General features: G+C 42.5%; 1 protein-coding gene across 2 annotated transcripts in view; it reads left to right on the top strand.

The window, feature by feature from the left end:
* The window catches only part of CNTLN (centlein), a 535,970-nt gene that overhangs the window by 230,191 nt on the left and 290,991 nt on the right, over positions 1–14,788 (top strand). For both annotated transcript variants that reach the window (XM_030194226.1, XM_030194227.1), the window contains one exon: positions 10,749–10,870. In XM_030194226.1, coding sequence (XP_030050086.1) covers positions 10,749–10,870 — 122 coding nt within the window. The remainder of the gene's footprint in view (positions 1–10,748; positions 10,871–14,788) is intronic.

Raw genomic sequence — 14,788 nt, 5'->3', positions numbered from 1 at the left:
GGGCAGGAAGGCACCGACCCATGTGTGGTGGGACACTGCCAGAACTTTCTTAAAGCTATACACACTGGGCAGCGTCCACAATGGGCTACGTAGGATGACATCACTCCCACATGTGAGAATACCTCTAGCTTGCTTGTCCTCAGAAATTAAATGTATACCCTAAAGAAAGATCTCTGGTATAATATGGATCTAGCTATGATGAGATTCAATTACATCATAAGGAACATCAGTGGAGGAAATATAAGACCTTAGGTACTTTGTCCAATTATATTGACGATGCTAAGGCCTATTAAACTGCTGTTTCTAAATCTAAAAGGGATTACTATTCTAAATTGATAGAGGCTGCTACAAATACCAGTAGGTGTATTAGTATAGCTAAATCCCTTACAGCATTTACTTTGACCTCTTTAAGCTAGGTAGATTTATCAGCTTAGAGTTTGGCTGTTTATTTCTTAATAAGATAACAGCCTAGCATATGACTTTGAATTCAAATCTGCCCCATTTGTTACAGTTATAGAAAACTTTGAATAATCTTCATCACGAAGTACTTTTGCTAAATTTACAATTCCCTCTGTTTACACTCTTCAAAAAAAATTATACAAACTATGACAATGACAACTTCTTATCATGACCCTATTCCTTCCTGTGGTGAAAAATTTTCAATACAATGTAATTACTTATATTTGTGCTATGATTGCTTTTAGTTTAGATACCGGAATTGTTCCAGGCCCTTGGAAATTAGCCTATATATGTATCAAGATTGAAAGATCTGACTCAGAGTAACACATTGATTTTTCATTATCATAAGTCTCTAGTTTGCCATTTATTTCCAAAATACTGGAGAGAGTGATTCTTTTACAGGATTTTATAGAAAAAAACAAATGTACTTCATCCTAACCAAACTAGTTTTAGGATATACAGCACTGAGACAGCCTCGATAGATTTATAAACATATATTTTATTTATATTTAGCTCACACCTTTCCAATAGTAGTTCAAGGTGAGTTATATTTAGATACAGTAGATGTTTCCCTTGTATCAGAGGCTCTTTTACCAAGCAGTGCTAGAAATTGGCCTGCAGTAGCCTCAGCACAGGTCTTTCCCACACACTGAGGCTACTTTTAGCACTGCCAGTAAAAGGCAGCTTTTCCTAGTTTTCCTTTAATGGCCATGTGCTCATTTCCTGATTAGCGCATGATCTCTTATCGCTACCTATTTTGTAGGAGAAAATTTGGATACTTTAAACCTTATTTTTTCCAAGAAAGAAAGAAGAGAAATTTTGTGGTTAAATTATCTGTATTTTTCCTGATGTTACTAGAGCTACTCAAATGATGCGAAAACAGTTTCTGGCTCTAGGAGCAAAGTTTTTTTCTGAGATTTCCATATAAATGTTTGATTTCATATGAGGAAAAGAATTTTTTTTTATTCATCTCAATTAGAAATGTTTCTGTTAGAAAGGGAGAAAAGTGCTGGTGGTAATTAATCTTTATTTAAGCGGAATAGATTGTGGATAGTTATATCCTGATTTGTTTTTGGCTTTCTTATTGTATCTTCTGTGATCCCCCAGTGACGTGGACTGTTTTCATTTCTTATTTTATTGTGTTTTGCTCAGTGATTGGTCACAATGAGGTTGATATTCAGTGATTTAAGCACGAAGGAGAGGCTTCTGCGCGCTTCAAGTGCTTGGGGCTATGTATCTGCAGATATTAAGTGGCACTTAACTGGGAAATGCCACTGAATATTAGCACTAACTGGCCTTTTTGGAACGGGCCATATGGGGCATTAAGAGGGCGGAGTCAGTGAGGCGTAGACCATTATGCAGGTGCCAGCAATATTCAGTGCCCATGCCCTCCTAGCTGAGCAGGCATATAGGATAACACAAAAAGCCATCCTAATTATGCCTGCTTAACTGTATGAGCGCCAGCATTGAATATCAGCCAGTACCCATATAACTTCTGGGTAAGGGTCTGAAGTGTTCTGATTCACCCCCGCCCTCCCACCCCCACATCAACTGATTCCCCTTCCCTCCCTCCCACTCCCACAACATCAGCTGATCCCCCCTCCCTTCTACCCCCAGAATATAAACTGATTTCCCTTCCCTCCCTCCAACTCCTTGAACAGCAACTGATCTCCCTTTTCTCCCTCCCACCCCGTAACAGCGACTGATTCCCCCTTCCCTACCTCCCACCCCCAGGACAGCAACTGATCCCCTTTCCTATCACACCTCGGAACAGCAACTGACACCCCTTCCAATTCCCCCTCCCTCCCCCACTCCTGAATCAGTGACTGACTCCCTTCAAAGATCTCCCCCAGTCCCATGACCCCCCTAGACCTACCTTCTCGATCCCTGGTGGTTTAGTAGAGAACAGGCAGAAGTGATACCCACTCACTCCTGCCCATCATGGTCTTTCCTTCAAAATGGCTTCCACAACCCCTAGCAGCAGCCTTGCGGTACTATTGAAGTACCTCAAGCCTAATGTTATAAAGCTTAGCTCCTGCCTGTTCTCTGCTAGATCATCAGGGATCGGAAGGGTAGGCCTGGGATGGGATCCTTGGGGTGGTCAGAAGGGGGGGGGGGGGGGTCAGTCGTTCTGAAGGGAGGGCAAATTAGAAACATGGGGGAAGGGGGGTCCAGATCTGGCCAGGTACCCTTATGCAGCTGCCTAGTTGAGTATGGGCTGAGACCCACATAAAGTGGCTGCATCCTATCTGGTCAGGCTTGGATATTCAGTGCTGATGTCCATACATAGCCTGGTATTGAATATGCAAGTCTAACTTAACTGGCATCAGTAAGTGTTTGACTAAATATTAATATGAGGAATGCTGCTGGCTTCTGAGGCAATATCTTACAGAACACTAACTTTGTTGTCTCTCATTATTGTTTTTAATTTCTCTGCTATTCATTGATGTAACTTTTTGCATCATTTTTTAATTTATTTATAATTTTTAATGTGATATTGTAAACATCTCAGATGGTTTGTTGGGCAGTGTATCATTTTTTTTTTAATGGAAAGATCTAAATAAATATATTTGCTGAGACCTCACAACCCCAGAACCAAGAGGCTTAGCACCAGAGAGTGGCAAAGGCTACATTGTATCCATATAAAAGTACATTCATGCTTCTTTGCAATGTTTCCGCAGTATGCCTCTCAGCTGAACCAACAGAATGAAAACATTAAACTTGCTGTGCTTGCTTCACATCTTAGTACTTTGGCAATGCCTAGGTAGAAGGACGGGGTGAGTGGTAGAATAGGGGAGAATCCCATGACTCCTGTATGCAAATCATGATGATGTCACTAGTACATATTGGCCTACAGAGAAGAAGGCATTCCATATTAAGCACATGACCTTTTCTAGAGTAGATGAGGGTTCTCATTTCCAGATGTATAGGTACATGTAAGGACATGGAGGTAAGGAATAGATAGTGGAGGCAAAATGGTAAATTACAGAGAATATATACATAAGCATGGATTAATAAGACAGAGCCAACATGGATTTAGTGAAGGGAAATCTTGCCTCTCAATCTACTACATTACTTTGAAGGGGTCAACAAACATGTGAATAAAAGTGGCCCTTGTTCATTATGAAGAGATACATGAATTCTTTCTTGTCCAGTGTTGTTGTGTTTTGTCTCTTATTTCAGCTACTGCCACATGAAGAAGAAAATTCTTTGGACGTCAGAGAACATGACTCTTTATAATAGACTTTGCTTAGTTAATTTATTTGATTATTATAATAATAATAATAGTAGTATCTACAGATACCAGGTGTGGAGTGTCTACATTTGCTTTTTATTATAGTTTTTAACATGTTCAGTTCTGCTGTCACTTTCTGATTGTCCTTATAATCTGTACTCTGATAATTCAGACTCTGCATGCGACGTTCTCCTTCCAGTCATTGAAAGTTCTGGCAAGTGCTGCCTTCAGTGCCTTTAAGTGATGTACTGTGCCCTAGTCTCATGTCCTGACCCTATTGGTCCTCTGCTTTGTCCTCCATCTTGGCTCAGAGCATGCAGTACTGCTCTACCTCTCTCTCCTCCTGTAAAGCGGACTTTCTTTTCACCAAACTTCCTTTTAGCCTAACATTACAAATTTCCTTTCGAGTCTAACTTTCAAACTCTCTGTTGCCCAATCCTTTAAGCAGCTCCCTTTTCAAGCTCTGCCTCTGAAATAGACCAGCTCATTATACAGATATTCCATATCCACCTCTCTGCAATATTGTGAGCAACTGTGAATACCTAGAACAAAGACATGCAAATGCTTTGAGTCCAGAACAGACCTGTTAGGATAAAAATCTGAAGCTGTGGCTGCAGAAAAATGTTGCCTACTTTTTGCGTTCCAAAACATTTGGAATGTTTGTTGTTAATGGTTGATAGTGGTGTTTGTTCTGTTTTGCTTACACTATGCAAGTATGGTAACTATTTCTATATTCAGTTGTATATGTGTTTATCTTTTAATCTCTTGCAAACTGATTGAATGAAAGAAACTAACTTTCAGCAGACGGTGTTCTGAACTACATTTTGAGATAGCACAGTGCCAGAAAATATTAGCATGCTAGAATATCAGATTTGTACATGTATATGTATTGTTTAATTTATGCTGTACAAAGTATTGGCATTTGAAAAGAGGAGGACAAATTAGATTGCAAGCTGGTACATTGTCTAAACTTTCAAGAGTGTGGAAAACCATTTTCTAGAAGGGTCATAAAAATAGCAGTTATTTACACATTATGGTTACTCTTCCAATTCTGTTTGGCCAAGCTTTATAAATAAGTTCAACAGCTATCTATTGGAATATACTGTATATTTCTCCAAAGACAAGCAGGGCTGTGAATCCTCGCACATAGGTGATGTCATTGACAGAACCTAGTGCAGGAAACGGTACATCAGCCACTTTTCCAGAAGTGTTTGGCTGCTCAACACAAATATGCATATGTTCCTGTCTGCCGCTGTCACGCAGGACCTTCTTAAATTATTTTTTTCCAGCTGTCACTTCAGCCCTTCAGAATTTATTTCTGAGGTAAAATTTGAAAGTCCTATTCCTGTTACTGTTGCGTGGTTTTTGGCTTTTTCCCCATTAACTTTGTAGTTAGGTTTTTTGCTGGTTTCTTTTTGTTTTTGTTTTGCATATCTCAGAGTAGGCCTATGTTTTGGCCTTGAGTACCCAAACATGGTATTTTTCTCACAATCAAATTTGATTTTTACTATGTCTATTTTTTCAGATGATATCCCAAAAGAAGACCCAGAGTGGCTTCAAAAGGAGTTCACAGTGCATTAAGGCCATATTCATTACAGTTACATGTTGTCTGCAATTCCTAGGACCCAACCATGATCCCTCTCATTGTATTCTTTGTTCACAGATATTAGAAAAAGGGATTTTTGGTAGTGAAAAGTAGAGAGAAAAGCTTCTTTGTGATAAGGGTGGTCCGTCTAATTGAAAGCATTGGTCTCCATGGATTGGGAGCTACATCAGATGCTGGGAATGCATCGACATCAAGAGTGTCTTGGTCACCCTTGACATCAAGCATTGGTAGAGCCCACCTGGAGTGGTCATCATCTGATTACTGCCTGAAGAAGAGGAAAGATTCAACCTTGTCTTCCTCAGTGCCAAGGGAGCACAATGCAGGCTTTGGGGCAAAGACTGAGGCATATCAACATCAGTATCAAGAACATCAAGGCACTGAGATCACCAGTATCCTCAAAGTACCCTCAATGTGAGGACCACTTATCTACAGTACCATCAGTGTACCCAAAACTCCGGTTTTGATACTCTTCAAGTGACTCAGGAGGACATGGCCAGCCATATTGTGATTCCCCCACCTTTGTCAATGGCAGCCTTTGAGGAGCAGGTAAAGCACATTTTCAGTCGTCACAGTGTTGCGTAGAAACATGATGGCAGATAAGGGCCAAATGACCCATCCAGTCTGTCCATCCTCAACAACCACTATTTCCTCCTTTGATGTTGAGAGCAGGTGTGATGCAACCAATATTTGAGATCCTTGCCCTGCCTGAAGTAGATGCTTCAATGCTGAGGACTGGAGGGGCTCAGAGTAGAGTTGGCTGCACTGGTTACCATGGTATCAGGGGAGGAAGCTTCACCAAGGCATCAGAAATCTTTGGTGTCTCAAACCTGTAGGAGGCCTGACATTCTATCACCAGTGTGAAACAGAAAGACTTAAACCTCACCAGCTGAGTTCTTCTGTGGGTCTGAGTCTGAAGAAAATCCAGGCACCTACTTGGAGATGTCCTCTGGTCTCCTTTTGGACTGTCCCCAACACAATAGAGACCCAAATCCCCTCCAGAGGAGCTCTATTTCACTGACTATTTTTGAGATTGTTCAAGCTGTCCATTTTCAGTTAGAAATGGAGGAGGAGCCCAAGGCAGAATCATTGGATATCCTCCAATTCCTGTACCCATTCCTAAGGAAGCTGCAACAGTGCCTGTTCACAAAATCCAGAAGGATATACAGATGAGAATGTGAGAGTCCCGTCCTCATCCCTGTATCTCTGATTAATAAGAATGCTCCAGGATTCAAGAAGGAACAGCTTCCTTACCATGCCATAGTGGTCAAATCCATTCTCAAAGCCAAGCATTCCAAGACTCACTCTTCACTGTGCCAGGGATGGAGGCTAACACATTGGAATCTTTTAAGAAAAGGTTCTTCAGAATGCAATGCTGACATCCTGCATAGCATCCTATCAGCTCTTCATGGGCATTTACTTGTGAAACATAGCACACATTGTGGAGTTTGGAGACACTCTTCTTACGGATAAGTTTTTTTTTTGTTTGTTTGTTTGTAGCCAAAGGGAAGGTGTGTGGAAAATACAGTGGGGGAAATAAGTATTTGATCCCTTGCTGATTTTGTAAGTTTGCCCACTGACAAAGACATGAGCAGCCCATAATTGAAGGGTAGGTTATTGGTAACAGTGAGAGATAGCACATCACAAATTAAATCCGGAAAATCACATTGTGGAAAGTATATGAATTTATTTGCATTCTGCAGAGGGAAATAAGTATTTGATCCCCCACCAACCAGTAAGAGATCTGGCCCCTACAGACCAGGTAGATGCTCCAAATCAACTCGTTACCTGCATGACAGACAGCTGTCGGCAATGGTCACCTGTATGAAAGACACCTGTCCACAGACTCAGTGAATCAGTCAGACTCTAACCTCTACAAAATGGCCAAGAGCAAGGAGCTGTCTAAGGATGTCAGGGACAAGATCATACACCTGCACAAGGCTGGAATGGGCTACAAAACCATCAGTAAGACGCTGGGCGAGAAGGAGACAACTGTTGGTGCCATAGTAAGAAAATGGAAGAAGTACAAAATGACTGTCAATCGACAAAGATCTGGGGCTCCACGCAAAATCTCACCTCGTGGGGTATCCTTGATCATGAGGAAGGTTAGAAATCAGCCTACAACTACAAGGGGGGAACTTGTCAATGATCTCAAGGCAGCTGGGACCACTGTCACCACGAAAACCATTGGTAACACATTACGACATAACGGATTGCAATCCTGCAGTGCCCGCAAGGTCCCCCTGCTCCGGAAGGCACATGTGACGGCCCGTCTGAAGTTTGCCAGTGAACACCTGGATGATGCCGAGAGTGATTGGGAGAAGATGCTGTGGTCAGATGAGACAAAAATTGAGCTCTTTGGCATGAACTCAACTCGCCGTGTTTGGAGGAAGAGAAATGCTGCCTATGACCCAAAGAACACCGTCCCCACTGTCAAGCATGGAGGTGGAAATGTTATGTTTTGGGGGTGTTTCTCTGCTAAGGGCACAGGACTACTTCACCGCATCAATGGGAGAATGGATGGGGCCATGTACCGTACAATTCTGAGTGACAACCTCCTTCCCTCCGCCAGGGCCTTAAAAATGGGTCGTGGCTGGGTCTTCCAGCACGACAATGACCCAAAACATACAGCCAAGGCAACAAAGGAGTGGCTCAGGAAGAAGCACATTAGGGTCATGGAGTGGCCTAGCCAGTCACCAGACCTTAATCCCATTGAAAACTTATGGAGGGAGCTGAAGCTGCGAGTTGCCAAGCGACAGCCCAGAACTCTTAATGATTTAGAGATGATCTGCAAAGAGGAGTGGACCAAAATTCCTCCTGACATGTGTGCAAACCTCATCATCAACTACAGAAGACGTCTGACCGCTGTGCTTGCCAACAAGGGTTTTGCCACCAAGTATTAGGTCTTGTTTGCCAGAGGGATCAAATACTTATTTCCCTCTGCAGAATGCAAATAAATTCATATACTTTCCAAAATGTGATTTTCCGGATTTAATTTGTGATGTGCTATCTCTCACTGTTACCAATAACCTACCCTTCAATTATGGGCTGCTCATGTCTTTGTCAGTGGGCAAACTTACAAAATCAGCAAGGGATCAAATACTTATTTCCCCCACTGTACATAGTCTGAGTGACTTATGATATTTTTGAAATGGCGTCAAGAGCATCTGCCATTGAGATAGGTACCCGTAGACTTGCTTGGCTGCAGATCTCAGACAAAATGTATAGGAAAAGCTTGCTGACATGTGCCATGGAGGGATTCTCTTCAGAGAGAGAGTTCAGGAAGCTCTTTTCTCCATTAAACAGCATAATTACACCCTTAAGACCCTCTCCAGTTCCAATTCCAAACTGGTCTCCTCCCTCAGGAGGTTCCACTGCAGAGGGCAATGAAGGTCCAGTTAAAACTTACAGGTGTAAGTATCCTCCATCCTCTCGCTCCTTCCAGTCTGAGCAGTCATTCTTAACCCAGATAGCAGGAGGTCCAGAAGTCCCAACCTGACTACCTCCATGAGACCATAGTCTCATACCGGTCAGTCTTACCTCTGTGGTGAGTAAATTAATGGGAATGCTTCTGAAACAGAATAATGAGGTTTCTGGAAGCCTTTGGATTACAGGACCCAAGCAGAGATGGGGTCGTTTATTTTTAAAAGTACTTAAGTAGAATGTAAAAGTACTGGCTTCAAAACTAGTGAGGTAAAAGTAGAAAGTCTTTTATCCCCCCCCAAAAAAGTAAAAGTACAGCTTTTAAACCTACTTTTTTTATTACAAAGTAAAAAGTATTCTTAACAAGTTGAACCACAGAATCTGGTATGTTTACAAGCAATACTGTATTGTGATTATGTACCTATCAACTTATAATCTGTCTCGATCTCTGTGGGTACAATGGAATAGAAACTTAATGAATGAAATTACAAATGTAAATTCATACCTTTTTAATAAGCTTGTTAAATTTATTTGTGAGAGGGTGGATGAGGGAAGGAGTTTTGTGTTTTGCATTTTCAAATGATTGTTGCTATAAAATTTTTAATAGCTATATGCATAGCGTTTTTAAATGTAGATTAATTTTACATTTTAATGGCCTTCATAATAGGCTTCCTTGTGGGAAACCAGCAAGAAAGGGTGGGACTGGGAATGGGAAAGGGAAACCCTATCTGAAAGAATAAGGTGTCAAGCCACTGGTGCCCACTGCTTCCTCTCTTCCCCTTCCTGTGTAACCCTAAAGAGGTCAGACAAGTCAGGGAATGGTACCAGCAAATATCCAGTCAGCTGTCTCTTGTCTCAGCCGTGGGCTGATTGCTTAGCTTTCATTAGCAAAAAATAATACACCTGACCCAGTACTGCTGCAGAGAGTAGACACAGTGAAGACTCTGAAACTGAGAGCTAGCTGACTGCTAGTAGCAGTGACTAATGCTACCATTGCATGCAGTGGAGCAAGCAGCACTACTACCTCCTGGCTGCATGTGGAAGTCTCTGGAAAATTTGTTCAGCTGCACGTGGAAGTCCCCATGTGCATGCACCAATAGTCAGGTGATCTCTTATGCTGCTGGCCCGTGCTTGTGTCAGACAAGTTTGAGCCTACATCAGCCCGGGCAAAGAGGGCTTTGTTCCATGGAGGCTTTCCCTGCAGACTGATTGCAGACTTACAGAGCAGTACCAGCCCATCTCTGCCAAGGAGCAGCACCAGGGCCTGCATCCATGGCAGCTGGAGATAAGTGAACAGCACTAACGTAGGGATTATGGGCAGCTTGATTAGGCTGCAGGAGCAGGACTTCGCTGAATACAAAATGCTCATGTGACTTCAGCGTATATGTACTACCTCCTTGTCCTCCTTGTTTTAATCAGTGTAGCCGCACTAGTCTGTTGCTAAATTAGGAGGAGGCAGGAGCTAGGGCCACCTCAGAGGACTCTGGGTAGGTGAGAGGTTGATGATACACCTCCTCGGCCAATCATACTCGGGGGGGGGGGGGGGGGATGGACTAGGGTTTTCAAGTGATAGACACTGACTGGCTTGCGTCTGATTGGGCCGGCTTTCCGGTCCCAGCTCAGCTGTTTCTGGTACCAGAATGTTTGGGCCCAATCATCTATAAGCTGGGTCTGACATCACCTGTAGAGGGGGAGAAGCACCACCCTCCCCTGTCCAGAAGGAGTTGTATTCTTATAACTAGTAACAGACTGAGAAAGCGCACGTGAAGGCAGCAGGTGGGAATGGATGTACATGCACATGAGTGGCCTAAATGTTCTGGAAAAGATGCTGGGGTACCGTTTCCCATGTTAAACTCAGTCAATGATATCACCCTTGTGTAAGGATTGAAGACCTGCCTGACCTTGGAGAACACCTGCTACAGGAAAGTAACTCTGCTACTATTCCTTTTTTCTTTTTAATATGAAATTCTATAGGTTCTTTTTTTTTTTTTTTACTTTTTTGCTTTTTTTCTTGTATGTGTGTTACAGACCCAAGAAAATGTTGTGATAAGAAGAGCCCATGAAAAACGCAAAGAAAGGCTACATGTGTTACAAACAAACTACAGAGTAGTGAAAAAACAATTAAAACATTATGAAGAGGGATGCATCAGGTAAGTTATATAGAGGGCAATCTTCAGAAGCTATTTCCCTGGGTAAACTGGCAGTTTGAAAATTGCTTACCTCTCTTAGAAAGGTACAAGTGAGCATGAAGACCAACAAAGCGCACACTTTTACTTGGAAAAAATGTAGATTGGCCTGGGGGAAGAAACCAGCACATTTACATTAGATTTATCTGTGCATATTGTTTGAGGAGAAGTGCCCAAAGAAAAAAAACAGGTGCGTATCTCTCAAAGGGCCCACTTCCCAGACCCGTGATCCACAATCAGTTATACTTCAGATGGTAATCACAATAAGCTGAGTTTGAGTGAATAAGGCCACAGCTTTATTATTACTCAATATTAGCATTCCTCTGTGCCTGAGCCATTGCAAATGATTTCTCTTGTGTCTGCTCATTGGCTCACCATAACAAACAGAACCGATTTTGCCATTATTGAGATTACGAGATGGACTGGCTTGTGCAAGTAAGGTCACCTGTCCAAGAGTCATAGGTCGTCGCTTCTCAGGATGAAGTAGTTAATGACATTTCTGGTCCAAATGCTTCACTGGAGCCCTTAAGCTGGGTAGTACACTTGTTTATTCTAACACATGCAGTCAGACCTCGACAAATTTTTATTACATCTAGGATCCAGCCCAAAAAGTTAGGAGCCAGCAGCTGAGATCTCTCACTTCTACTTTCTCGCCCCTCTAACTCTATCCACAGTGAATTTTTTTTTTTTGGGGGGGGGGAGAAGAGAGGGGCAAGAAACACTCCCAAATCAGCTTTTTTAGAAGCTGATTTCCTAAAACTGTTTCCTAATCTCTGTGTGTGGGTAAAGAAACTTCAGTAAATCAGTTTCTTAAGGTGCCTCTGTAAATCACTTGCAAAAACCAGCATTCTCCATTCTCAAAGCATGCTGTCAGCTGTGTGACAGCACCGCCACCTTGATAGGTGAAGCAGAGAGGCAGTTGCCTCTTTGTTTCACATATCATCCCCTGGATCCTCCCTAACCTTGTTCTTACTCATACACCTTTCTCCGGCTTTCACCTGGAGCTAGATGCATTAACTACACGCTTAAAGCCCTTACCTTACCGACCCCCCCGGTTGCTGCTTACCGATTTGGAAAACAACGGGGATGCATGAATGAAATCGCATGCGAATGAGCTGCTCGCTGTTAGCACATTTGCATGCGATTTCCTTCCAGCCAGTCGGTCAGGTGAGCATGCGCAGAGCAGCCATACATTCAGTGTGGCTGCTCTGCGCATGCCACAGACGGCTTCATACACGCAGACAAGCTGTGTGTATAATAGCCGTCTACAGCCTTTGATCCTACTTCGAAGTGCCTGCCTGCCAGCCAGTCGCAGTGCGTTTAGCTGACACTGGTGTCAGCTAAACACGCTGTGATTGAATGAGAGAGACCAGCTGGAACCGCTGGAGCATGGAGCTCCTGGGGTGACTGGTTCCGAGCTGCAGTCATTTTGTTCAAATTTCTAGCTCACTTTAGCTTGCTGCCTTCTGGAGAAGTAGTTCTTAAATCAACCCACCGGCAATAGCGCTGCGACCATTTTAATTTCCCATGTGGATCCTCAGCACAGTTCTGCAACCCTCCACACCTTACTTTGGGAGATCTTAGAAACACCAGAAATCAGACAGAGGAGGGTCACGGTGGCTGCCAGTTTGCTTCTCGTTCATGGGTACTTTGCTGAATTTATTAAATAGGCATTAACAAGAGCTCCAGACCTCACGTTAAGATTTCAGTGCTGAAGGTAAGGTTTGCTTCTGTGCATCCGGTTGGAAAATGGCTGTGCATTGCCTTGCTAGCACATTTGTATACTAATTAGCTCATTATAATAGCTTTGCATTCCGTTTTCGTTAGCTGCTACCGTGACAGGAAAATGGCTCGGAGAACCTTTTGTGCATGTCCCAGTTTACTACTTGCGCGCTAAACTGGCTAGAACTAGTTTAAAAACCACGTTGCTGGCTCGTTAAGTTTAGTGCATCTGGCCCCTAGTGCCTTATTCTCTCTCACCCCGCCCCCCTATCCTTCACCCAGTCTCTCTCTCTCTCTCTCTCTCTCTCTCTCTCTCTCGTACCCCCTTCTCAGCCTTCACCCAGTCTATGCTTCCTCCCCCAAGACTTCAGCCAGTCTTTCTTTCTCTCAGCCACTCCAGTCTTCACCCAGTCTCTCTCTCTCTCTCTCTCTCTCTCTCATACCCCTCAACCTTCACCCAGTCTCTCTCATACCCTCCTCCCCCTAGCTTTAACCCAGTCTCTCTCATACCCTTCCTCCCCAGCATTCACCCAGTTTTTTCTCTCTCTCTCTCTTGTAACAGTCACTCCCAGGCAACTAATGTGTTTGTGAATCTGCCACCTATTACCCTTACCTTAATATTCTCAAAGCTGCATCTCCCAGCTCTGCACCACAATTTGGGTCTCTATAAACTCGAGCTACAGGTTTCAGGAAGTTCGTATAGTCCCACAAGACCTGAGACCTCCTGAGTTTCCTAAACCACTTGGCTCAAGTTTATAGAAAGGCGAATCGCATTGCAGAACTGGGAGACAGTTTGCGAGGCAGCTCTGCAAAAGAGTCTTTCAAATAGAATTTTTATCCAGTCACAGTTCTCTGTTTCATTCTAAATATAGCACACCAAAAATACCAGCACTTATCTGAATGCACAACGGGTACCTTCTTAGCAGAACTCTTCCATATCTTTCAGAAAGACAAGCACTCCTTCACAGCACTTACCTTCAAAGCAGAATTCTCCCATGTCTTTTACAAAGGCTATCAATCCTTCATATCACCCAGTGGACCGCCTTCATATCCTATAGGAACTTCTCTATTTCTTTAATTCTATAATTGTTTTAGTCAAGTGCTGAGTGTTAGTCTTTGGAGTTTTTTGGCTGTGACTTAACATGTCAAGTCTTTTTTTCTCCATTGAGTTTAAAAATGTTGTGGGGTTTGTTTTTTTGTTTTTTGTAACTCCACATTATTTATCAGAGAACAATAGTATTGATGACTGAATTATCCCAATTGATTCTCATTTTGTGTAAAAGCTTAAATGAGTTGAGAATCTGAGAATTCTGCTTTCTTTAATTGTTTTGTATTGTGTACTGTGTGGTGTTCTTTTGAGTTGATACTCTGGCACTGTTTTGGACATTTTATAGCAGTTATTGTGGAGATTTTCAGTAATTGAAATCACCCATTATTATTGTGTTAATTTATTAGCTTCCCTAATTTCTGCTAACATTTCAACATCTGTCTTTTCATTCTCGCCTGATGGATTGTGGTACACCCCTATCAGCACTTAACTGCATAAGGTGACTGCATGAAACACAGTCCGATCTTTATGTGGTTCATCTTGTGCAGTTAAGTGCTGAATATTGCACTTAACCACATAAGTCTTAGCTGGCTGCATGCAGTTGAATATTCAGTACTGGTGCTTGGATATGGCCTAGCACTGAATAAAGCAAGTAGTGGACAACAAAAATCACTGACTGCCACTGGCTGAATATTGATCCTTTAGTCTTCTTGATTCAAGGCCCTCTTTAACATACAGCATTACCCCTTCATCAATTTTATCCACCCTATTACCGTGATATAATTTGTACACTGGTGTGACAATATGCCCTTGGTTATCTTCTTTTAGAGAGAGGCCTTATGATATCTACCTTTTCATTCAGTGCTACATATTCTAACTCTCTCATCTTATTCTTTAGGCTTCTACCATTTGTATACAAACCATTCAAACAGTGTTTTTTGTTCCTACTAACAACTTGCTCCACAGTTGTCAGTGATAATTTGCAATATTTCAAGTGTTCCTGCTCTCTATTTAAAGGCACTTGGTCCATTTTGCCTTTATTGCAACCTCACTATCAGGATGCCCTAGCTTCCTTCTTTTGGTGATATCCTTCAAAGATTCCTTGTTCTGAA

Source organism: Microcaecilia unicolor, chromosome 2 (assembly GCF_901765095.1).
Source record: "Microcaecilia unicolor chromosome 2, aMicUni1.1, whole genome shotgun sequence".
NCBI classification, from domain to species: domain Eukaryota; kingdom Metazoa; phylum Chordata; class Amphibia; order Gymnophiona; family Siphonopidae; genus Microcaecilia; species Microcaecilia unicolor.
Note: the sequence above shows the minus strand (reverse complement) of the source record. Positions and strands in the feature narration are given on the sequence as shown.